The sequence below is a fragment of the Elephas maximus genome, chromosome 2, assembly GCF_024166365.1.
Source record: "Elephas maximus indicus isolate mEleMax1 chromosome 2, mEleMax1 primary haplotype, whole genome shotgun sequence".
Classification (NCBI taxonomy): Eukaryota; Metazoa; Chordata; class Mammalia; order Proboscidea; family Elephantidae; genus Elephas; species Elephas maximus.
The window spans coordinates 84,635,796-84,662,116 of record NC_064820.1 but is presented as its reverse complement, the minus strand read 5'-3'; the positions used below and the strand labels follow the sequence as shown (position 1 = coordinate 84,662,116).

At 41.3% G+C, this 26,321-nt stretch overlaps 1 protein-coding gene across 3 annotated transcripts in view; it reads right to left on the bottom strand.

The window, feature by feature from the left end:
- The window catches only part of CMYA5 (cardiomyopathy associated 5), a 120,630-nt gene extending 104,259 nt beyond the window's left edge, over positions 1 to 16,371 (bottom strand). For all 3 annotated transcript variants that reach the window (XR_007514964.1, XR_007514966.1, XM_049866618.1), the window contains exon 1: positions 16,132 to 16,371. Coding sequence is in view for 1 of the 3 variants with exons in the window: in XM_049866618.1 (XP_049722575.1) it covers positions 16,132 to 16,277 (146 nt within the window). In the remaining 2 variants the exon portion in view is untranslated. The remainder of the gene's footprint in view (positions 1 to 16,131) is intronic.
- Positions 16,372 to 26,321: the final 9,950 nt, after the last annotated feature.

Here is a 26,321-nt window from a genome sequence, read left to right as displayed (position 1 = left end):
CATGAGAAAATGCTCTCGATCATTAGCCATTAGAGAAATGAAAATTAAAACTACGATGAGATTCCATTTCACTCTAGCAAGGCTGGCATTAATCCAAAAAACACAAAATAATAAATGTTGGAGAGGCTGCGGAGAGATTGGAACTCTTACACACTGCTGGTGGGAATGTAAAATGGTACAATCACTTTGGAAATCTATTTGGCATTATCTTAAACAGTTAGAAATAGAACTACCATACAACACAGAAATCCCACTCCTCGGAATATACCCTAGAGAAATAAGAGCCTTCACACAAACAGATATATGCACACCCATGTTTATTGCAGCTCTGTTTAAAATAGTAAAAAGCTGGAAGCAACCAAGGTATCCATCAACAGATGAATGGATAAATAAATTGTGGTATATTCACACAATGGAATACTACTCATCAATAAAGAACAGTGACTAATCTGTGAAACATTTCATAACATGGAGGAACCTGGAAGGCATTATGCTGAGCGAAATGAGTCAGAGGCAAAAGGACAAATATTTTATAAGACCACTGTTATAAGATCTTGAGAAATAGTATAAACTGAGAAGAACACATACTTTTGTGGTTACGAGGCGGGGAGGGAGGGAGGGTGGGAGAGGGTTTTTTACTGATTAATTAGTAGATAAGAACTGCTTTAGGTGAACGGAAGGACAATACTTGATACATGGAAGGTCAGCTCAACTGGACTGGACCAAAAGCAAAGAAGTTTCCGGGATAAACTGAATGCTTCAAAGGTCAGTGGAGCAAGGGCGGGGGTTTGGGGACCATGGTTTAAGGGGACTTCTAAGTCAATTGGCAAAATAATTCTATTATGAACACATTCTGCATCCCACTTTGAAATGTGGCGTCTGAGGTCTTAAATGCTAACAAGCGGCCATCTAAGATGCATCAATTGGTCTCAACCCACCTGGAGCAAAGGAGAATGAAGAACACCAAGGTCACACGATAACTAAGAGCCCAAGAGACAGAAAGGGCCACATGAACCAGAGACCTACATCATCCTGAGACCAGAAGAACTAGTTGGTGCCCGGCCACAATCGATGACTGCCCTGACAGGGAGCACAACAGAGAACCCCTGAGGGAGCAGGAGATCAGTGGGATGCAGACCCCAAATTCTCATAAAAAGACCATACTTAATGGTCTGACTGAGACTAGAGGAATCCCGGTGGTCATGGTCCCCAAACCTTCTGTTAGCACAGGACAGGAACCATTCCCGAAGACAACTCAGCAGACATGAAAGGGACTGGACAGTGGGTAGGAGAGAGATGCTGATGAAGAGTGAGCTAATTATATCAGGTGGACACTTGAGACTGTGTTGGCATCTCCTGTCTGGAGGGGGGATGGGAGGATAGAGAGAGTTGGAAGCAGGCAAAATTGGCACGAAAGGAGAGACTGGAAGGGCTGACTCATTAGGGGGAGAGCAAGTGGGAGGACGGAGTAAGGAGTATATAAACTTATATGTGACAGTCTGACTTGATTTGTAAAAGTTCACTTGAAGCTCAATAAAAGTTAATAAAAAAAAAAGCAAAGATGTCACTTTGACGACTGTGATTTTTAAGGCTGTGTGTCAACTTGGCTGGGCCATGATTCTCAGTGGTTTGGCAGTTATGACAGAGTTTCGTAGTTGTATGATGACGTGATCACTTCCATAATGAGATCTGATATAATGTGATCACCTCCATGATGAGATCTGCTGTGAGGAGCCAATCAGTTGAAAGGGAGTTTCCTTGGGGGTGTGGCCTGCACCAAATATAAGTGGACTTGCTGACAAGGCTTATGGGCTTTTGCTCGCACTGGATCCGGCAGCTGGCTCCTGTTTGTCTGACCTCCGGCTCTTGGGACTTGAGCTAGCACCTTACCTGCCATCTTGCCTGCCAGTCTTGCGATTCATCAATCTTTGCAGCCTGTGAGCAAGAGTCCTGCTGTCTGACCTGCCAATCTTGGGTTCACCAGCCCCTACATGGATCAGGAGAGGCCTCTATCTTGACCCACGGACTTGTGATATTCCAGCTTCTACAATCACATGAGCCATTTCCTTGATATAAATCTATATATACACTTACATGCTTTACTGGTTTTGCATTTCTAGAGAACTCAGAGTAAGGCATACCTGACTCAAGCTATGGTATTTTTAGTAGCCTCATATGCATACAAAAGCTGGACAGTGAAAAATGAAGACCAAAGAATTGATGCATTTGAATTATGGTGTCAGTGAAGAACACTGAATACACCATGGACTGCCAGAAAAACGAACAAATCTGTCTTGGGAGAAGTACAGCCAGAATGCTCCTTAGAAACAAGGATAGCAAGACTTCATCTCACTTACTTTGGACATGTTATAAGGAGGGACCAATTCCTGGAGAAGAACATCATGCTTGGTAGAGGATCGGCAAAAAAGAGGAAGACCTTAAACGAGATGGACTGGCACAGTGGCCACAACAATGGGCTTAAACATACCTATTGTTGTGAGAACGGCACAGAACTGAGCAACATTTCATTCTGTTATACATAGAGTCACTATGACTGACAGCACCTAACAACAACATTGAGACGTAATTCACATGCCATATAACTCATCCATTTAATGTGCACAATTCAATGATTTTTAGTATATTCACAGAGATGTGCAGCCATCACCACTATCAATTTTAGAACAATTTTGTCAACCCAAAATAAAACCCCACTTAACCATCCAGCCCGCTATCTCCCCTACCCCAATCTTAGACAACCACTAATCTACTATCTATCTCTACAGATTTCCCTACTCTGGACATTTCATATAAATGGAATCATACAATATTCAATCCTTTGTTTCTGTCATCTTTCAATTAGTATAGTGTTTTCAAGGTTCACCCACGTTGCGGCATGTATCAGTACTTTATTCCTTTTAATGGCTGAATTAAATCCCATTGTATGGATATGCCACATTTTGTTTATCAATTCATCAATTGATGGACATTTAGTTTGTTTCCACTTTTTGAATATTAATAATAATGCTGCTATGAACATCCAAGTTTTCGTGTGGACATATGTTTTCATTTCTCTTGGATATATACCTAGGGGTAGGATTGGTGGGTCATGTTGTAACTCGATCTTTAATCATTTGAGGACCTGCCAGACTGTTTTCCAAAGCAACTGCACCATTTTACATTCACCCCAGCAGTGTATGAACATTCTAATTTCCCCACATCATCACCAACACTTGTTATTATCTTTTTTTTTAATTATCATAGCCTTCCTGATAGGTGTAAACTCATGCCTCATTGTGGTTTTGATTTTCATATCCCTGATGGCTAATGATGCTGAGCATCTTTCCATGTGCTTATTAGCATTTGCATATCTTCTTTGGAGAATTGTCTATTCATATCCTTTGCCCATTTTTTAATTGGGTTATTTGTCTTTGTATCATTGAGATATAATAGTTCATAATACCACTTTCGAGCCATGATTTTAGGGGTTGTTACCAGCTACTGAAAGAAAGCCTAAGTCTCCACCCTTCCTGACTCTATGAGTTACCAATATCCTTTATATAACGTCATTTTTTGTTTAAATCAGTCACAGCTTCTATGGCAACTCAGAACCCTGATTGACACAGAACCCAAGGCAGCACCCCTCATCTAGAGAGACTAATTTACATAAAGCTCTGCTGGCAAATTGAAACCTGTTTAGTGGCAGCATTATTGCTAAAGCCTGAGTTTCTGAATTCATGGTTCTGAACTGATAAGCCATGCAAACTCAGTCCAAGGGAATTTATGGGATTGACAAGTGTAAACTTTGGCAGATTGAGCAGCAAATGTGAACTGGAACAGAGAGAAATAGAAAAATCTAAGAAGTGTTGCCATTTCTCACCATTCTCCTCTAAAATAAAGTAGGCCACTGATTCTTGCAAGTTATTTACATGATTTAAAAAAAAAAAAAACCCAAGCTAGTTGCTGATTCCTACTCATTGCAACCCCATATGTGCAGAGTAGAACTGCTCTTCATGGCTGTGACCTTTCAGAAGCAGATCATCAGGCCCTTCTTTCAAGGTGCTTCTGGGTAGGTTCCAACCTCTAATCTTTTGGTTAGTAGCCAAGTGCTTAACTGTTTGCACCACCTAGGGACTTCGCTGAGATGATAAGGCTCAGGTTACAGAGGCTACATTACCCTACATCTCCCTGCCAACCATTAGGGTTTGAAGTAGGGGTCCTAATTCCATCAGGCAAATTTAATTACACATTTGGTTATCAGGCAATTTGGGTTCCTGCCAACATTGCTAACTTTGTGTGTGTGGGTTTGTTTTTATACATATATATATATATATATATTTATTTACTTTTGTGTTCTGGATTCTCTAAGGAGTCAGGTCAACTAAGTGTGATTTCCTTTCTTGAGAAATCCACTCAGGATTTGGAGAAAGTTGCTTTCTGCATTTTCCTGGGTGACAAAAGACCTAAAACCTGTTGCTGTCGAGTCGATTCCGACTCATGTGACCCTACAGGGCAGAGGAGAACTGCCCCACAGGGTTTCCAAGAAGCAGCTGGTGGATTCTAACCGCCAACCTTTTGCTTAGCGGCCAAGCTCTTAACCACTGCGCCACCAGGGTTTGAAGAAAGCTATTTTCTGCAGTTTCCTTGGTGACACAGACCTAGGTACAGGCGATATCCTTAACTCACTCCTGTGAGCAGGCTGTAGCACCAGCTTGCTTTTGGTGCCCCTCACTCTTCTAAGCACCCACCTTCCTCTTTCTGGTGTCCTCTCCTCCCAGAAGAGTGTCCCAGAACCTGTATTTGAAGGGGTTTGTTCAAAAGTGAATGCAATCTATAACGGATACTGATAGGTTAACATTATCAACTCTCTTGAAGGTGTCTGCATTTCTACAAATCACTAATCTCTCTCCACTGACTTATGTTTTCCCAAATTCAATGACCGCTTTTCATATTCCATGCCCTTGTTTTGGCATTTAAGAACAAGGTTATTTGACAGGAGGATGATAACATGAGTGATGTTGATCAGAGAGAAGGAACCTTGAGATCCTGAGGATGAAATGTTTTCGATGGTGAGATCCAACCATTCATTTATGCAACAACCATTTCTTAAGCACTTACTCTGCCAGACATTGTGTTCTAGGTGCTGGGGATGCAGCAGAGAATAGAAACAAGGTTCCTGCCCTCATGGAGATTACACTCTAGCTGTGGCAATAAATAAACAACATACAAAATTTCAGATCGCGTTAGGTGCTATGAAGAAAATAAAACAGATGCTATGAAGAAATTAAGGAGCCCTTAGTGGTGCAGTGGTTAAGCGCTCAGCTGCTAACTGAAACGGTGGTGGTTTCAACCCACCAGCCACTCCATAGGAGAAAGATGTGTCAGTCTGCTTCCATGAAGACTACAGCCCTGGAAACCCTATGGGGCAGTTCTACTCTGTCCTATAGGGTTGCTATGACTCGATGATGAGTTTGGTTTGGTTTGGTTTTATGAAGAAATTTCAAATAGTGTCAAGTGCTATGAAGACAGTGAAAGACGTAATGGGAGAGAGCTAAGCCCATTCCAAAGGGTGGCTGAGGAAAGACTCCAAGAAAGTGACATTTGTACTGAAGCCTAAATAGTGGATTTGAGAAAGAAGCCCCCCCAAAAGAGAAAACATCAAGTGCAAAGACCTGGATGCAGGAACAGGCTTAACCTGTTGGAAGTTGAAAAAGATGCCAGTGTGTCTGGAATGTAAAACACAGCAGAAAGTGGTGTGCAATGAGCTGAAAGGTAGGTGGGGACGAGATCAGACAGGGCCTTGAGAGCCCTGGCAAAGGTACAGGGGTTAAGTGTCTCGCCCCAGGTGCACAACTAGTAAGTGGCAAAGCCAGGACCATAATCTAGGTTTTTTCCATTTATTGGGTGTTTTTTAATGCAGTGTAACTCAATTTATGCCCTAAATGGTGTTACATGCAGAGGGGATTTGTTGAGGCCCTCCTGGCAGATCCCAAAATCTAAGAAGGGCCAAAGACAACATCTCACTCTCTTCTCCTCATGCTCTCTTGAAAAAAACAAAAACATACCTGATATGAAAACTCCAAAGCTCACCACTCCAAACCTAATACAAACTCTGTCTTTTAAACAGAGGATGTGAATTTTTATAGATGTTATACTAAATAGCTATTGAAAGTTTATCCCAGGAGTCCCTACAGCATGTGGAGAAGTTGTCTGGGTGTTGACCTTATGAAAATTCAAATGCATTGGATTGCCTAATGTCTATTTTTAAACATGAGATCTATGCTATCACACATTAGGAAACTTAATATAGCTAAGGTGCTGGTCAGCATTAGCTACTACGTAGATTTTCTGGGTCTTTTATGCTTTTGCTTTTAAAGTTTGAAGTGATTATTTAAAATTAAATAATTACTTAAAAATTGTAAATTTATGCTCAAATAAAAAAGAAATAAGTTGGCTAATAACGAACAGATAAGTGTGTGTGCATATAAAATCTTGAGATGAGCACTCAACTAGGAGTTTTAGCACTGGCTCTGCCATTAGACTAGGCTTAGAATCCTAGCTATGATACTTACTAGCTGTCTGAAGTTAGATAAATTAGTCAATATTGCTAAGCCTCAGTTTCTTGTGTAAAATGGTGATGAAAATCATGCCTATATCATAGAGGCATGCTGGTGTCACAGTGATTAAAGCACTCAGCTGCTAATCAACAGGTCTGCAATTCAAACCACCAGCTGATCCATGGAAGAAAGATGTAGTAGTCTGCTCCCATAAAGATTATAGCCTAGAAAACCCTATAGGGCAGTACTGCTCTGTCCTATAAGGTCATTATGAGTCGAAATCTACTTTATGGCAACAGGACTGTATAAATGGCTCAAAATAACAAGTGACAGTGCTTGGCGTAGATTAGATGTTCTTTGAGTAAGTGTTGGATTCCCGTCCCTTCTCTGAGCCTTTGTTCACTCACAGAATCACAAGAAAGTCATGCTTCATGATGTCTTAGGTCCCTTCTAGGATAAGTGTCACTAGCAGCCAGGTTCTCCTGCCAGACTTAGACCACAGGACCATGGAAACTTATGCTGTAAGCCAAAAAAGAAAGGCTAGAAAGAAGGGACCTGGAACACAAACAGAAACCTCCTGGAAGGAGTGAGCAAGGAGGATTCAGGTACTGGACCTGGAGGGTCGGAGTCCTAGTGGACCCCTACCTCAGCTCCCCAGAACCAACTCATTTTACCAGTACATTTGCTTCAACTAATTAATTACTTGAAGGATTATTTGTTTAATGTCTTCTCTCACAGAGGCTAAACTCTCAAGATTGGGAATTTTATTTTGTTTACTCCATACTTACATTTCCTGGCACACAGTAGGCCTTCAATAAATATTTGGTGAATGAATAAGCCTCTTATAGTAGATACTTTATTTTAAAAACAAGGGAATACATTTTATTTACAAATCAACAATTTTAAATGCCCTAGTGAAATTAGCCATTAAGAGAAAATTTGTGGTGAATGTAAATTTCAAATTTAGCATGTAGATTTTTCTTAAAGAGAGGCATACCCAAACTAAGAAAATATAATAACAGCTTGATGAGAGAGCTTTGAGCATTAAGTGCTTGTAGGCTGAAGAATGGAATCAATCTTCTCACACGTCTTGGACTTTAGCAGATTAGGATATGGCATTTTGGAACTGAGTCCACTTTGACTGCCTTAACAGAGGACTTTTCTCTGGGCAACAAGCAATGCCTATTCTTATCCTTCTATCCACGATCTGGCTCAAGGGTTAGTCTGAGGGAGTTCTCCTGACAAATCACAGAAGGTGGGAATGATGACCACAGGCATCTTAATTGAACAATCCCCCAGGATTTATCACCATTCCCTCCAAGGTACTGTGCTTCCAAATCACTGGGCATCGTCAATCCCTGAAATGAGTGGTCAACAACCAACAAAATCCTACCTAATCTAACAAGTTCAACCTCCAAACCCAAAACCCACTGCCATCAAGTCAATTCAGACTTATAGCAATTCCATAGGGTTTCCAAAGCTATAAATCTTTATGGAAGCAAACTGCCACATCTTTCTCCCAAGCAGCTGCTGCTGGTTTCCAACTGCCAACCTTCCAGTTAGCAGTTGATCACTTTAACCACTGTGCCACCAGGGCTCCTTAAGAAGTTCAATGCCTCAAGTAAATTTGCTTCTTGAAGAAGTCTGGATTACTTGACATTCACTCATTCATTCACTGCATTCACTTATTCATTCAACAAATATTCTCAACCCTGAAAACTTCTGACTCTGGATTCTAAGAAGAAAGCTTAGATACAGCAGCAATTGGAGTACTAGCACTGGAACCAGGAACTAGAGAAGTATCTAACATTTCCTATTCTTGGAATACCCTTCTGCACAGCTACACTTTCTCTGCAAAACCTTTCTAAACATTATTTTAGGAAGGATGAATGTCTTTTCCATATTTCTTTGTTAATAGCCTTAGTGTAGCACTTATGACATTATGTTAGAGTTAATTATTTCTTCTCATCAGACTATAAGTCCCTTGAGATAAGCAATTGTGTCATCCAATTATCTTTATGTCCCTGGTATCTAGCACAGGGCCTGGCACAAAGAACTCATTATCACTGAAGTTCTTATAGATTCCAATGAAGATAATGGATTTCTAGGTATTGACCAGAGCTGAGCTGTCCAATATGGTAGCCACTAACCACATGTAGGTAAGGCATGCTTGCCTTCCGCATGGGAAACCCAGATTCAATTCCCGGTCAGTGCACCTCAGACGCAGCCACCACCCCTCTGTTAGTGGAGGCTTGCATGCTGCTATAATGCTGAACAGGTTTCACTGGAGCTTCCAGACTAAGACAGGCTATGAATAAAGGCCTGGCGGCCAACTCAAAGGCAGCCAACAACAACCACATGTGGCTATTAATGTTATAAGTATTAAAAATAGACACCAAATTTCAAAGACTTAGTATAAAAAACTGAAATGTCCCGTTAATAATTTTTATATTGATTACATGGCAAAATGATAATGCTTGGGTAATAGGACAAACAAAATACATTATTAAAATTAATTTCATTACTTTCATTTTACTGGTGGTGCAGTGGTTAAGAGCTACAGCTGCTAACCAAAAGGTCAGCAGTTCGAATCCACCAGGTGCTCCATGGAAACCCTACAGGGCTGTTCTACTCTGTCGCTATGAGTCGGAACCGACTTGACGGCAACGGGTTTTTTTTTTAAACTAGAAAACTTAAAATTAAATATGTGGTTCACGTTGTATTTCTATCGGATAGTGCTGAACTAGATCAAAGATTATTATTTTCATGTACCATATCCATTCTCTTGTTCCTAATTCTCTAAGTTTTCCTGGTTAAAAAAAAAAAGTAGGCAGGGGAAATTGGGTATACTGTCTAGATGGATTCAAGGTTCTTACTGAGCCTAGATTCAGAATCCCTGGGGAATACAACACATTTTCCTTTGTACATTCTCAGTCAATATGTCCTATACTTTAATAGGTATGTTGTTTAGAGAAAAAAAAAAAAAATTCTAACTCTTGCTGCTGAGCCAAAATCTTGTTGAGTCAAAGTCTTACCAAGGGCATGTAATACCCATGCAGCCAACACTTAAATAGCACTTCAGTTTCTGGCTCCAAGGCCTCTGTTTTATCTTTCTCTCCTCCCTCAGGCTCTGGCATCCTGAGCAGTCACCCCTCCAACCCGGGCTCTTTCCACTGACATTAGAAGAGGGCTAGCTCAAATGACACACTTGTCAAAACACTTAGGTAAGTATAGCAGTGGGAGACGCTATATAAATAGATACATGGAAACAGAGTGCTCTATACAGATAACATAAACCATTTATAAATTCCCTTCACCTTTCAAAAGGTTTGCTTCCTACAAAGATTAGTTAAATGTGAATGTCACTAATAATTTTCATTCTAACAGCTTAGACAGATCTGTTTTATATAAAAAAAATATATATATAGGCACTGGCAAAGCTATAACTGAAGGTGACTTAAGTTTTGGGTATAGGCAGTCCCCAGGTTACGAATGAGATCTGTTCCTAAGTCTGTCTTTAAGTAGGTAAGTTGGAACAGGTGCATACCGTTCTTATTTAGAGTCAGTCAGTGTTTGTGTTTGTTTATAGTATTTATTTTACCTTTCTATGCATATAAAGGAGCCCCGGTGGCACAGTGGTTAACAGCTCGTCTGTTAGCCAAAAGGTCAGCAGTTCAAATCCACCAGCCACTCCTTGGAAACCCTATGGGGTAGTTCTACCCGGTGCTATAGGGTTGCTATGAGTTGTAATCGACACTACGGCAATGGGTTTTATGCATATAAAACACTTCCAAACCATGCAATATTTTCATGAGTGTCACAAAGTATTTCTATTGCATTCGTTATTATAAACCATTGTTTGTAACTCAAATTTTTAACACAATAGGCTTTATGGCAGTCTGTTCTTAAGTATGAGTAGTCTGTAAGTCAGGCATTCATAACCCGGGGACTACCTGTACTGCTGTAGTAAAAGTTCTTTGTGCTTAAATAGAGAAATTAAAATCGGCTGATAGAGAATGAGCTAAAACAAAATGCCAGAAAGTTTAAAGTGATCTGAGAGAGAGGCAAAAAGAGTTGGGCTTCATTAGTCTACAATAAGAAAAATACAAAAATAATGATTACCTATTTGAATCTCTCTCTCCATACAGGAGACCATGAGATCGAAACATTTAATAGTGTTTCATATATGGTAGTTGTTCAATAAATATTTGTAGCGTGAAAATAGGTATGTATAGGATGTTACTATTTAAATGAGTATTTTAATCAGTATGTTTTTCTTGTTTGTTTTTTTTTAAACTTTGAGTAGTATTCTAGACAGAACAGGGCTTCCTATTTCATGCAGAATAAAATTCATAGTCCTTATCATGGCCTACAAAGTCCTATATGATCTGCAACCCGACTACCTCTTAGACTCATCTCTGACCACTCTCCCTGGTTCACTCTGCTCCAGAAACCTGATCTTTGTGTTCCTCAAACAAGCCCCACACATTCCTGCCTCAGTGCCCTTGCACCTGCTCTTCCCTTTGCCAAGAACACTCTTTACCCTTCATTTCCTTTGTCTCTGCTCAAATGTCATGTCACCAGGGAGGCTTTCTTTACCACTGTACCTAAAAGAGACCCTCATCCTGCTGCTTCATCTTCATATCACTTATTGCCACCCGACATATATTTGTTTATTTCTCTTCTCACACTGGAAAGTCAGTTCCAGGAGGGCAGAACTTTGTTTTCTTTAGTACTATATACCTGTGTCTAAACAGTGCTTGGCACACAGTAAGAGCTCAATAAACATTTGTTGAATGAATAATCTAATGAATATTAGATTGGAGTCTAGATACCTGGAATCTAATCCTAATCTTACCACTAAGAAGTTGCATGATTTTGAACAAATGTCCCCTTACTCTCAGTTTCTGAATCTGTAAAATGATTGGCTGGGAATAGATGTTTCTAAAGCTTCTCCCAGCTCTAAAATTCGGTGGGTTTTATAAATATACCATTTACCAATGATCTTAAGTTTTAGCAAAACAAAAATCTTTCATTTTTTTGTTTTATACATCCACAAACGACAAGCTCTCTGGGGCATTTCATTATGATTCAAGACCCTGCTCCAGTGGCCTTCCAGACCGAGTAGATTCCAGGACTTTCTCCCTACTTTGAGGTACTTCATACAGACCTTTTCTTCCTTAAATCGCTTTTAAGAATTAATAAAGTAATTATGGTTTTCTGTTTCTCCACCAGAATGTGAACATTGTAAGTGTAGTAATGAATTCTTAGCAATTATTGTATTCCCAGTACCTTGAATGGTCCAATGAGTAGACACTCCACGGACGTTTAGTGAATGAAGGAATACAAGTAAGTTAAAGTGGAATAGGATCATTACTCATATTAAAAACTGAGAGCATCACTCCTCCTTCACTGATGAATGGTGCCAGAAAGTAGAGGTTTGCTGCCAATAATGATTCATCTGAAGGGTGAATTGGAAATATACTAAGGGCCAAGTACTTAAACATGCTCACGTAGTTTATTTAATCCTATGGAAGCTCTATGGGGCAGTTCTACTCTGTCCTCTAGGGTGGCTATGAGTCGGAATTGACTCGATGGCACTGGGTTTTTATGATAACCTTATGAATTAAGAATTATCACTACCATTTTAAGATGGAAAAATTGGGGCTCAGAGAAGATAGGGAATTTGCTTACAATGAAACAGCTAATGGTATTCACATGCAGCCCTCTTAATGCCATGTATCATTTTCATATCACTGAATGATGTCAGAACAATAGTTCTCTGATCCAGTGTAAGCACTGGTATGTGTAATGTTGAGCTTTACCACACAAGAAATGCATTTTTACAACAAAAGGGGGCTTTTCCTAGATTCATAAAGGTAGTTAGAGATCATTTTACATATTATACCTGAGAGGGTAAGAAAAAGATTTACAAGCAGACTACATCTTGTGTCCTCCAAATTTTTTATTTGAAGAAAAAAGTTTATTTTTTCTAATATGCAGAAAAGCACTACATGCTCATTATAGAAACATTGAAAAATGCTGATAAATATAAAGAAAAAATTAATCATTATTTTATCTAGTAATAACCACCACTAACATTTTTCTAATTTTTTTTTGGTGGGGGCCTTTTTCCAATATATATTTTATTCTATGGTTGAAATGATTCTAAATTATAAAAAAATTCAAATTTAATATAAGTATTTTTCATATTATTAGTTTTTATGAAAGCATTTTAGTAACAACAAGGAGCCCTGGTGGCACAGTGGTTGAGCCTTCAGCTGCTAACCAAAAGGTCGGCAGTTTGAATCCACTAGCTGCTCCTTGGAAACCCTGTGGGGGCAGTTCCACTCTGTCCTATAGGGTTGCTACAAGTCAGAATCGACGCTACAGCAATGGGTTTGGTTTTGGTTTTTATTATTATTAGATACTTAGGCTGTGCTATGTTTTTTTTACTATTATGTGCCACTCATTTTTTTTTAAAGAAAAATCAGTTTATAACTCAGTTTCTGAGAATGGTTCTGAGCTATGAGAAAATGTAGAGACAACTTTTCCACTCAAGAAGGAGAAGAACTCTCACTGTTACTCAGAGAGATGAAGACTTCCCTTTTCTTCCAGTAACCATTCAAAGTAGAACCTAGATGGTTCCACTCAAGTTTCAGCTGAGAGTAAATAAATAATGAGTCAGTTGAGGGCACAGGGTCTCTCCTCAAATGGAAGAGGTGGTGAAAGCCTAGTGGTTTATAGCACACAGATCTAAGCTCACATCTTGGCTCTTACATTTACTTGCCTTGGAAGTAAGTCTCAGTTTCCTCATCTGTAACAGGAAAATCACCTCACAGTGCTGTTGGGAAGGTTTAAAATGTAAACACTTAGCACTGTGCCAGGCACAGAGTGAGTGAGTCCTCTTTTAATTATACAACTCTGGTGGAAGAGCCAAAAAGAATGGGTGAAGAAAGGTGAAACATCATTCTGACCTCCCATCCTTTAGAGAATGCACCAAGTTCTCACCTCTGGTCTCAGAAGAAAAACCTGCAGGCGATATTTGTAAACTCATACACAACAAAGGGGTTTGATTCTTAACAACACTCCAAGGCTGAAGAAATCTGGGGACTCCGAGTTCTCTTAGGAGTTCCCCCTCACTGACATCTCCCTACCTCTATCTACCACTGCCCATCTCCTTTCCCATTGCCCCCACTGTGGTTCAAGCCCTAGATACCACCTTTTTTATTTTATTTTTTGCAAGTGCCTCCCTGATCTGAGCCCTCCCGAAAACCAACTTTCCAATATACCCTTATCAGACTAATTTTCCAACAATATTCATCTGTTCTCTAACCTCGTTCAGAAGTTTTACTGACTCCTTGTTACCCAGGTCATCAAATCCAAAATTTAAAAAATGTGGTGGTTTTCAAGGCCTCCATCACCACCCACCTTATCCCCATATGATTTCCTTTACCCTATTAATTCTGCCCTCTTGCCCTGGCATCCCCCTTACTGTCTATAGTCAGAGCACACTAAAACTTGCTGCAGATAAGTCAGATACTTACATAAAGGTCTTGACCTGTCAAAGAGCAATGTGACCCCAAAGTAGCTCTGTGAATTACTGTCAGCTGCTCACGTTTCAATTTAAATGAGTTTTCAGATTCTCTTGGAGGTAAATTTAGGTTGGGCAAGTGTAGGAGGATTCTGGACACCACTAACAGGTAAAGGTTAGAAAGGCTAGGGTTGATAAACTCATCCTTCTCAATACTGCACAGAAATCAAAGGTCCATCTCCCAAAGGTGTCTTCTGCTTCTTTCCTTTATGTATCCGCTGCCCATCCTCTAAGGTCCACCTCACGCCCACTACATCAAGGCAGTCACTTGGCTCTACTTGCTCTCTTCCGACCCCCCACAGTACCCACAGTCTACCGCCCCTCATTTATTTAGTGCATAGTCTCACATTCTGCATATTGTTCCTTAGCTTTTTCCATAAAATCTTTGAGGGCAAGGATTGTGCTTAGTAGTTGCTTGGTAAATATGTAACCAGTATTCAAAACTTCTTATCTGATTGACCAATTACCCTAATCAACATCACTATATGGGCTGCTACTACAACTCGACTTCAGCTCTGCTGGCTTTGGTTAGGCAGGATTTTTAACTCAGGGTAAGATGGGTATTCTGAAGCAATGGTGCACATCCATCTGTCACCTACAAAGCTTTCTGTAATAGACTTAGGAAGCAACACCACTGACTGACAAACATGCACAGGGGAAATAAAAACAACACAATCTTAAAGAGAACAAATGAAGGTAGAAACAAATCTGAATAGAGAGGAGATGATTCCTACTATTCTCATTTTAGGATCTCCATGAAGAAGGATGAAGACAATGAAGAGAGACCTAAGTGGAGGGAGACCCATCTTTTCATTACCAAAAAAAAAAAAAATGGCCGGAGAGTCCATTTCAACTTACAGCGACCCTATAAGGCAGGGTAGAACTGCCCTATAGGGTTTCCAAGGAGCATATGGTGGATTCGAACTGCTGACCTTTTTAGCAGTCGAGCTCTTAACCACTGCACCACCGGGGCTCCATCTTTTTATGTAGTATTACATAGTTGCATTAACATTCACTGGAATGAATTTGGGATTATGAAACAAGGAAGCAGGTCTTTAAGAACAGGGGTTACTGAATTTCATGCTTCTTAGCTCCAAATAATTTATGGGCCTTTATATCAAAATTAATTCCCCTTATAGCAACCTCTGGAAACCCTGGTGGCGTAGTGGTTAAGTGCTACAGCTGCTAACCAAGAGGTCGGCAGTTCAAATCCACCAGGCGCTCCTTGGAAACTCTATGCCAGCAGTTCTATTCTGCCCTATAGGGTTGCTATGAGTCAGAATCGACTCGATGGCAGTGGGTTTTGGGGTTTATAGCAGCCTCTGGAAACCCTGGTGCCCTAGTGGTTAAGTGCTACTGCTAACCAAAAGGTCAGCAGTTCGAATCCACCAGGCACTCCTTGGAAAGTCTACTGTCTTACAAGGTCGCTCGGAATCCACTGGACGGCAACTGGTTTGGTTTTGGGGTTAGCCCAGTGCTAGGCAGCCGGGAGACCTCCATTCATTTGAAGGTGCCAGAGGGGTGTTCTTGACCTCTCTCCCTGCACCTACAGGCCACCTCCTCAAGCTCAGGCTTTCAAGATTGTTCCTGTGGCTTGGGCCAAATGTAAGCGTTGTAGGAAGCACATTTCTGCAGTTAGGCAGGACCCTAAGTAAATCCCCAGGAATAAACAAGAGCAGCAAGTCACAAGGAGCAGGGGAGGGGGGAGGGGAAGATAAGCTTTGCTGCAGGCAGGCCTGTCACTCCAGCTGAGAGCAAGCACCTTCACCTCCAAGCTCTTTGAAAACGCAGCGTGCCCAGGGAGAAAGCGCTTAGCTCGAGGGAAAAGAACGGCATAGCTTAAAGGGGGAGGGGAGGGAGCAATAAAAAGGAGGGTTGCGGATAGTTTCCCTACCAAAGGACCTTCCCCCTCCACTGCAGGCATGTTTAGGCCCTCAGGCGGCCGCACTCGAGCTGAGGGGACGCAGAAGCAAACGCTACCTGGCGTCGGGCTCCTCCTCCGTCTCCACGGCCGTCTCGTCCTCCTCGCCCTCTGACTCCTCCTCCGCCTCCAGCTCCCGGGTCGCCTCCTCGTCCTCCTCCGAGCTGAAGCTCCCCAAGGCGTGGTTGCTGTCGCTGCTCGCCATCTCGCCTGTCCCGGGCCGGAGCTACAGCCGGAGCCGCCCGCGCCCGCCTGGTGTTCTCCCTCTGACTGCGCCTCTGGCCCCTGCCCTGTCCTGCCCTGCGGGGGCGGCTCGGGTTCCCGGCCCGGGGGCGGGCGAGCCCTGCGACTTTAAATAGAAGGCGTCGAAGAGTTTCGCCAGTTTCTGAGGCCAAGGCTCAGCTTCTCTTCCCTACGCATCTGCCAACTTCCCCCAGAGGTGCCCGCCCCAGTTTAGGCAGATCCTTGGCGGTCTTTTTGGGCAACTGAAGATCACCACTGTCAGGGGCACGGGTTCCAGTGGGTTAAACCAAAGACAGGTGTTCAGTCCTGGCTTCCTCCCCTCCAGAGTGGGCTCTGTAGGTTTTATGTTAGATTCTTTACCCCAGCCAAATAATTACTTCTTACTGAGCAGAGTGCGTACTAGCATCGAACACTGCACTAAGGGTCTCATTTTTATCCCCTCACACTGTGGGTGATAGGTTTTGTTGCAGTCTGTTTTATAGATGCAAAGAGCTTAGGTTGCTTGCTCAAGATTCCCTTGCTAGTAAAGCAACCCAATGGGAAATAAAGCTAGGTCTGCACTATTTAAAAGCCCAGCTTTGAACCATGGGCTCCCTTTACATGTGCAAGTCAACAAATTGTGTATTCTCTTCCTCAGTGTGAAAGCCTGGTGGTGTAGTCGTTACGTGCTACATCTTCTAACCAAAAGGTCGGCATTTGGTCTCCACCAGGCACTCCTTGGAAACTCTAGGGGCAGTTCTCCTCTGTCCTAAAGGGTTGCTATGAGTCAGAATTGACTCTACAGCAATGGGTTTGGTCTTTTTTTCTCCCTCAGTGACCCCTAACTTTCTCAACCATGAAATTTTATCTCCACTAATCTTAAATCTAGAAGAGGAACAATTTTCCCCATTGGGTGGCTGGCTAGGTTTTGTCAGATATTCAACCCAAAGGCTCCAGACCTCTCCTTGGATCATGTCATGGCTTCCCACTGCTCAAGCTCCTCACCAAGATATACCCTGCTTAACACAGCCCGCATCCTACCTGTCTTGTCTCTTCTTTGGAAATCAGGAGTTCCCCACATAATATCAAGTCACATCACAGTGCCTTTATTTACACAGCTCATTATGCCTGAAAGGTTCTTCCCACCTTCATTTACCTGGTTACTCACCAATCAGGATCACCTCTTTCCTTTGAAGTCCTCAGGTTGAGCTCAGCACCCCTCTTCCAAGTTACTGCATCATCCTATATTCAAATTGTTTGTGTTCTTTCCCCGGCAGACTTTGTAAGAGTATTACTCATCTTTGTCCCACCATCCCCATCCCCTACCTGCCCAGAAACTCGCCAAGTATCAAGTACACAGCACACGTGTAACGAATGCTCCTTTGCGAACTGAAGAGAACATGACCAGACCTGGTGAGTATGTACAATAGGTAAAGATATATTTACAAAATATAAAGATACTCCTTTTCATGAGGGTGATTTTTATGGTTAGAACAATGGACATTATTTTTGATTGTTAAAAATTATATATATATATATCATTGTTGATGCCAGATGGATCCTGGCTGAAAGCAGAGAATACCAGAAAGATGTTTACCTATGTTTTGCTGAATATGCAAAGGTATTCAACTGTGTGGATCACAACAAATTTATGGATAACATTATGAAGAATGAGAATTCCAGAACACTTAATTGTGCTCATGAGAAACCTATACATAGACCAAGAGGCAGTCATTGGACTAGAACAAGGGGATACTGCATGGTTTAAAAGTCAGAAAAGGTGTGTGTCAGGGTTGTACCCTTTCATCATACTTATTCCATCTGAATGTTGGGCAAATAATCTGAGAAGCTGGACTATAAGAAGAACGGGCATCGGGATTAGAAGAAGACTCATTAACCACCTGCAATATGCAGATTATATAACCTTGCTTGCTAAAAGCCAAGAAGACTTGAAGCACTCACTGATGAAGATCAAAGATTATAGCCTTCAATATGGATTACACTTTAACATAAAATGAAAATTCTCACAACTGGACCAATAAACATCATAGCAAACCAAAAAGAAACCCATTGCCATCAAGTTGACTCCGGTTCATAGTAACCTATAGGACAGAGTAGAACTGCCCCATAGGGTTTCCAAGGTGCAGTTGGTGGATTCGAACTGCCAACATTTTGATTAGCAGCTGATCTCTTTAACCACTGCACCACCAGGGCCCCAAGCAACATCATGATAAAAACAGTAAAAAATTGAAGTTGTCAAGGATTTCATTTTACTTAGATCCACAATGAATGCCCATGGAAGCAGCAGTCAAGAAATTATATGACGTATTGCATTGGCAAATCTGCTGCAAAAGACCTCTTTAAAATGTTAAAAAGCAAAGATGTCACTTTGAGGACTAACGTGGGCCTGACCCAAGCCATGGTATTGTCAGTCGCCTCATATGCATATGAAAGCTGGACAGTGAATATGAAAGACTGAAGAAGAATTGATGCCTTTGAATTATGGTGTTGGCAAAGAATATTGAATATATCATGGACTGCCAAAAGAACAAACAAATTTGTCTTGGAAGAAATATGGCCAGAATACTCCTTAGACGTGAAGATGATGAGACGTAGACTCACTTACCTTGGACATGTTATCAGGAGTGATCAGTGCCTGGAGAAGGACAGCTTAGTAAAGTACATCAGTGAAATAGATGGATTGACACAGTGGCTGCAACAATGGGCTCAAACATGGCACAGGACCAGTCAGTGTTCTGTTCCTTTGTACACAGTGTTGCTAAGAGTCGGAACCAACTCGAGCACCTACCACCAACACGTGTGCACGTGTGCACACACACACGGTCTTAGTTATCTAGCATTTCTGCCACAAGTGGATGGCTTTAACAAACAAATTTTCTCACAGATTGGAGGCTAGAGTCCAAATTCAGAGTGCCAGCTCTAGGGGAAAGCTTTCTGTCACTGTTGGGTCTGGAGGAAGTTCCTTGTGTCTTCAGCTTCTGCTTCCTGTTTCCTATCTTACCCCATCTCTGCTTCTCTGGCTTGCTTATTTAATCTCTTTTATATATCAAAAGATTGAGGATAAATCCTACACTAATTCTGCCTCATTAACATAACAAGGACAACCCATTCCCAAATGGTACTATAACTACAGGCATAGAGGTTAAGATTTACAATACATATTTTTGGAGGACACAATTCAATCCATGATATAAATATAAATATAAATCCATTGCCATTGCCATTGAGTCAATTCTGATTCATAGCAACCCTACAGGACAGAGCAGAACTGTCCCATAGGGCTTCCAAGGAGTGGCTAGCAGATTCGAACAGCCGTGCAGCCAAGCTTTTAACCAATGCGCTGTGTGTGTATGCGTGTGTGTGTGTGTAAGAACTCTATTCACAGCAAATTCTATTCAGAGTTGTTAAATATAATGAATGAAGTTAGGTATTATTCACCAGTTACACTAGTTTGTATGCATGTATTAGGTCCACCTGCAAAGAGCTGTAGATAGCTCAGATACAGTATAAAAACATCAGCTAGTGTGCAGAAGGAAAGACCAGCAGAGTCCAGCCTCCACAGGGCTTACTAAACCGGGTTTAACATCGGCCCATTTATCTGACATATTTGGCAGGTCACAAGGTACATATTCTTAGGCTTCAGTCTATTGATTTAGAATTGGGTGTAACTTTAAATTTGTTAGCTTCTTAATCTATTTGCTACGCAGAACAATCGAAAAGCAATGGTAGTAAGGGCAGGGTTAGTGGAAAGAACAAGTGGCAGTGAAGGAGTCCACATCATGGTAGAGTATGGGATTATCTACTGTGGAGGTAGAAGGCCCTTACACTTACCCATCCTTGAGAGCTGCACAGTATTACTATATAGTACTATGACTATTAAAATATTTAAATAATTTGAATAATAACTTATATGACAACCATTAATTTATGCACCAACTACTAATGCCAAAGATGAAGAAATTGAAGATTTCCTACTTCTGCAGTATGAAATTGATCAAATATGCAATCAAGATGCATTGATTAATTACTAGTGATTGGAATGCAAAATTTGGAGACAAAAATGAAGGATTGGTAGTTAGAAAATATGGCTCTGGTGACAGAAATGACACTTGAGATTATATGATAGAGTTTTACAAGATCAACAACTTACTCATTGCAAATACCTTTTTTCAACAACATAAACAGCAACTATATGCGTGGACCTCACCACATGGAATAAACAGGAATCAAATCGACTACATCTGTGGAAGGATGAGGGAGAAGTTGCATATCATCAGTCAGAACAAAGCCAGGGGCTGACTGCAGAACAGACTACCAGCTGCTCATACGCAAGTTCAAGCTAAAGCTGAAGAAAACTAAAAGAAGTCCATGACAGCTCAAGTACAACCTTGAGTATATCCCCTTGAATTTAGAGACCATCTCAAGAATAGATATGACACATCGAACACTAATGACTGAAGACCAGAATAGTTATGGGATGACATCAAGGACATCATACATAAAGAAAGCAAAAGGCCATTAAAAAGACAGGAAAGAAACAGAAAAAAATGGAGGTCAGAAGAGACTCTGAAACTTGCTCTTAAACATAAAGTAGCTAAAGTGAATGGAAGAAATAATGAAGTAAAAGAGCTGAACAGAAGATTTCAAAGGGCAACTCGAGAAGACAAAGTCTTATAATGACATGTGCAAAGACCTGGAGTTAGAAAACCAAAAGGGAAGAACACGGTCAGCATTTCTCAAGCTGAAAGAACTGAAGAAAAAATTCAAGCCTTGAGTTGCAATACTGAGGGATTCTGTGGGCAAAATATTGAACGAAGTAGGAAGCATCAAAAGAAGGAATACACAGAGTCACTGTACCAAAAAGAATTGGTCCATGTTCGACCATTTCAGGAGGTAACATATGATCAAGAAGTGATGGAACTGAAGGAAGAAGTCCAAGCTGCACTGAAAGCACTGGTGAAAAACAAGGCTTTAAGAATTGACAGGATACCAATTGACATATTTCAACAAACAGATGCAATACTGGAAGTGCTCACTCATCTATGCCAAGAAATATGGAAGACAGCTACCTGGCCAACCGACTGGAAGAGACCCATATTTGTGCCCATTCCAAAGAAAGGTGATCCACCAGAATGTAGAAATTATCGAACAATATCATTGATACCACACACAAGTAAAATTTTGCTGAAGTCCAGTATGACAGAATAATCAGATGCTTCACAATATCCCTCTTACAACAAAGACCCAAGAAAACAAGTGAATCAGATACAGGTGACGAATTTGGAACCCTGAGCATCAAGGACAAGGTTGAAGAATCAGACTGAGTGCCAAGCACAGGAGAGACAGTACAAAAATAACAGACGCAAAGAAGTACAGATTGCTGGCACCCTGCTAGCCAAACCTGTACAGTGCAGCCATACTGAGACAAAGCAAGCAGCATTTCCAGCCAAAACCCCCATCACCTGGTGCAGCCAAGCAGGAGCAGCTCTGCGCTCACATCCAAAGCCAGGCAGGAGTGCTTCCCACCCTGTAAAAGTTAAGTGCACATACTCCACCCACCACGCCCACCCCAGCCCCCCATGCCAGAGGCCTGTGGGAGCCCCCAACCCACCCTCCTCACCCACCCCCACTCCCTGCACATTATTGTAGTTCAGAATCACCCACCACCACCCTGCCTCCTAAGCTGAGAGCCCACAAACTGGAAGCATCTGCCCCTCCACTCAGCCACCTGCACTGGGGGCCCACAGATCTGCAGTGTCTCCTACTCCCTCCACCCACCTATGCTGGGGACCCAAGGGCCAGTGATACCTCCTACTCCCTGTAGCCACCCATGCCAGGGACCTGAGGGCTGGCAAAGCCTCCTACTCCCTCTGGCCACATGTGCCAGGGACCTGAGGGCCGGCAGTGTCTCCTGCTCCTTCCTACCATCCTGGCCAGGGGCCGAAGGGCCAGTGGTGCCTCCTACTCCCTCTAGCCACCTCTGTCAGAGACCTGAGGATCAGTGGTGCCTCCTACTCCCTCCAGCCAACTGCACCAGGGGCTTGAGGACCAATGGTGCCACCTACTTCCTCCAGTTACCCATGCTGGGGATCTGAGGGCTAATGGTTCCTCCTACTCCTTCTGGCCATCCTAGCTGGGGGCCCAAGGGCCAGTGGTTCCTCCTACTTCCTCCAGCCACCCATGCTAGGGGCCTGAGGACCATGGTGCCTCTCAGTCCCTCTAACCTCCCATGCCAGGGACCTGTGGACCATGATGACTCCTACTCCCTACAGCCACCTGCACCAGGGGCCCAAAGACTGGCTGCACAACCTCCCCCAGGATGCGCTCTAATGGACAGGGGCACACCCTTAACCTGTTCACCCATGATCAGATGACATTCCCCCTGCATCACATCCTCCTCTGCAACTGGAGGCTTGTGCCCGCTCCAGTCACCACCCACCTGGTGACTGGACACCCCAGGAACCCTTGCCCTAACCACTCAGCAATCAGCAGGGCACACACACAACATCCAACCCAGCGATGAGGGAATATGCCCTCTGCACCCACAGGCAGGTGACTGGCCAGACAGATACATCATTTTACCAGAAATGCCAGCTATACCCTCACCTGCCCTGCAAGACCTGCAAACTACAAGAGCTGCTGTAAGAAGTGGGAGCGGATAGAAAGGGTGATATGGCTGTACAAAGACCAGAAAGGACTCCAGCACCTGGTGTGTGGTGTTGAAGATCAAAATGAGGAAGCAGTGCCACCTGGCCTGGAGGAGAACCTGTGTAAGATCTGCATGTATTCACCCACTGACTGTGTTCTGCTGGAGTGTGGCCACATGGTAACCTGTGCCAAGTGTGGCAAGCACATGAATGAGTATCCCATCTGCTGGCAGTATATGATCCGAGCTGTGCTTGTCTTCTGATCCAGAAAGCTTGCACCAAGTTCTTCAGTGCATTGCAGGGACACAGCTTTGAGTGTCTGGGCTCAGGGTTTGCCAGCTTGCAGAAGGACATGCTAACAGAAGAAAATTTGCAGAGTTTTCCCAAGACCAAGGCAGGCAAAGATGCCATGTCACTTCTGGGCATTCTCATCTTGCCAATGGTTGTATGTCTTGGCTAACAGAGACTCTGAGGCCAAGTGGGACTGGTACAAATTGCGTGGGCAAGACCCTGTTTAAATGATCTTGGCATGATTATGGTAACTGATGAAAAGACTTGATAACTTGTAAAAAAAGAAGAAATAGACTGGTTTAACCTTTGGAAGATATAGGTAAATTTCAAGGTAGCCACAAAGAACCTACTCATCAAAATGAAAAAGAAGAAAAACATAAAGACTCAGTAAACACAAAATCAGTAACAGTGAGAGAAATGAAAAAAAAAAAAAATCCATATACATAAAGAATTCAGCACAGAAAATTTAGTAGAAGAAAGAAGCTGTCAATGCCACACAAAAAAAAGTACAACAAAATGGCAGTAGTTTAACTCATATCTATCGATAATCACACTGAATGTAAATGGCTTAAATACACCAGTAAAGAGACACAGTGGCAGAATGGATTAAAAAACATGATCCATCAATATGCTGCCTATAAGAGATAAAACTTAGTCACAAAAGACACAAATAAACTAAAACTCAAAGGATGGAAAAAAATACATCAAGCAAACAATAACCAAAAAACAGCAGAAGTAGCAATATTAATCTCTGATAAAATAGATTTTTAAGGCAAAATCCAGCATGGAAGATAAGGACATTATATAATGATTAAAGGGTCAATCCACCAGGAGGACATAACCATAATAAATATATATGCACTCAATGACATGGCTTCAAAATACATAAAAGAAACTCTAACAGCATTGAAAAGAGAAAAAGACAGTTCAACAATAATAGAAGGAGACTTCAACACATCACTTTCTGTAAAGGACAGACCATCTAGAAAGAAACTCAAGAAAGATACAGAAGATCTAAATGCCACAGACAACCAGCTTACTTCATGGGTATATACAGAACACTCCACCCAATAGGAGCAAAGTATATATTCTTTCCCAATGCACATGGAACATTATCCAGAATAGATCACATTTTAGGCCACAGAGAAAGCCTTAACAAAATCCCAAACATCAAAATAATACAAAGCATATTCTCTGATCACAACAACAAAAAAGTAGAAATCAATAACAGGAATAGCAAGGGAAGAAAATCAAATACATGAAAATTGAATAACGCCTTGCTTAAAAACCACTGGATAACAGAAGAAATCTAAGAGGAAATCAAAAAATTCCTGGAATCAAATGAGAATGAGAACACGTCTTACCAAAACCTTTGTGACGCTGCAAAAGCGGTGCTCAGAGGTCAATTTATACCACTAAATGCACACATCCAAAAAGAAAGGGCCAAAATCAAAACATTAACCCTACAGCTCAAACAAATAGAAAGACAGCAGCAAAAGAAGACTATAGTCACCAGAAGAAAGTAAATAATAAAAATTAGAGAACAAATAAATGAAACAGAGAACAGAAAAACAATAGAAAGAATCAACAAGACCAGAAGCTGGTTCTTTGAAAGGATTAACAAAATCAACAAACCACTGCCCATTTTGAGAAAAGAAGAGATGGACAGGATAGCAAATAACCTGAATAAGAAATGAGATGGGTGACATAACAACAGAACCAACTAAAATAAAAAGGATCATAACAGAATACCACAAAAAAATTGTACTCCAACAAATTTGGAATCCTAGAGGAAATGTACAAATTTTTAGAAACACACTACCTACCTAAACTAATACAAACTGACGTACGAAAACTGAACAGACCCATAACAAGAGGTTTAAGAGGTAATAAAAAAAACTCTCAACAAAAAAAATCCCTAGCCCAGTCGGCTTCACTAGAGAATACTACCAGACATTCAGAGAAGAGGTTACATTAGTACCACTAAAACTATTTCCCAGCACAGAAAATGAAGGAATATTCTCAAATTCATTCTATGAAGCCAACAAAACCCTGATACCAAAGCCTGGCAAAGACACCGCAAAAGAAGAAAATTACAGACCAATATCCCTCATGAATACAGATACAAAATTCTCAACAAAATTACAGCCAATAGAATACAACAGCATATTAAAAAAATAATACATCACAACCAAGTAAGATTCATACAAGGTATGAAAGGATGGTTTAACATTAGAAAATTAATCAATGTAATCCACATTAAAAAAATAAATCACATGATCGTCTTAACACTGAAAAGGCATTTGATAAAGTCCAACAACCATTACTAATAAAAATTCTCAGCAAAACAGAAATAGAAGGGCAATTCCACAACATAACAAAGGGCATTTATACATAACCAACAGCCAACATTATTCTCAATGAAGAGAGAATGAAAGCGTTCTCCTTGAGAACCAGACAAGGATGTCCTTTATCATCACTCTTATTCACTGCTCCACTGGTAGTCCTAGCTAGAGCAATAAGGCAAGAAAAAAAAATAAAGGGCATCCAACTTGGCAATGAGGAAGTAAAACTATCCTCATGTGCAAATGATAAGATCCTATACATACAAATCCCCCCCAAAATATAACAAGAAAGTTATTGGATCTAATAAAAGAATTCAGCAAAGGAGGAGGATACAAGATCAACATAGAAAAATCAGTTGGATTCCTCTACACCAACAAAGAAAACTTCAAAAAGAAAATCGGGAAAGCAATACCATCTGAAATGGCCCCCCAATAGATAAAATACCTAGGAATAAATCTAACCAGGGATATAAAAGACCTATTCAAAAAAAAATTACAAAACACTACTATAAGAAATCAAAAGAGATCTACATAAATGGAAAAACATACCATGCTCATGGACAGGAAGACTCAACATTGTGAAAGTGTCAACACTTCCAAAGCAATCTACAGATATAATGCAATCCCAATCCAAATTCCAACAGCATTCTCTAACAAGATGGAAAAACTAATCACCAATTTTATATGGAAAGGAAAGAGCCCCACATAAGAAAAGCATTGTTG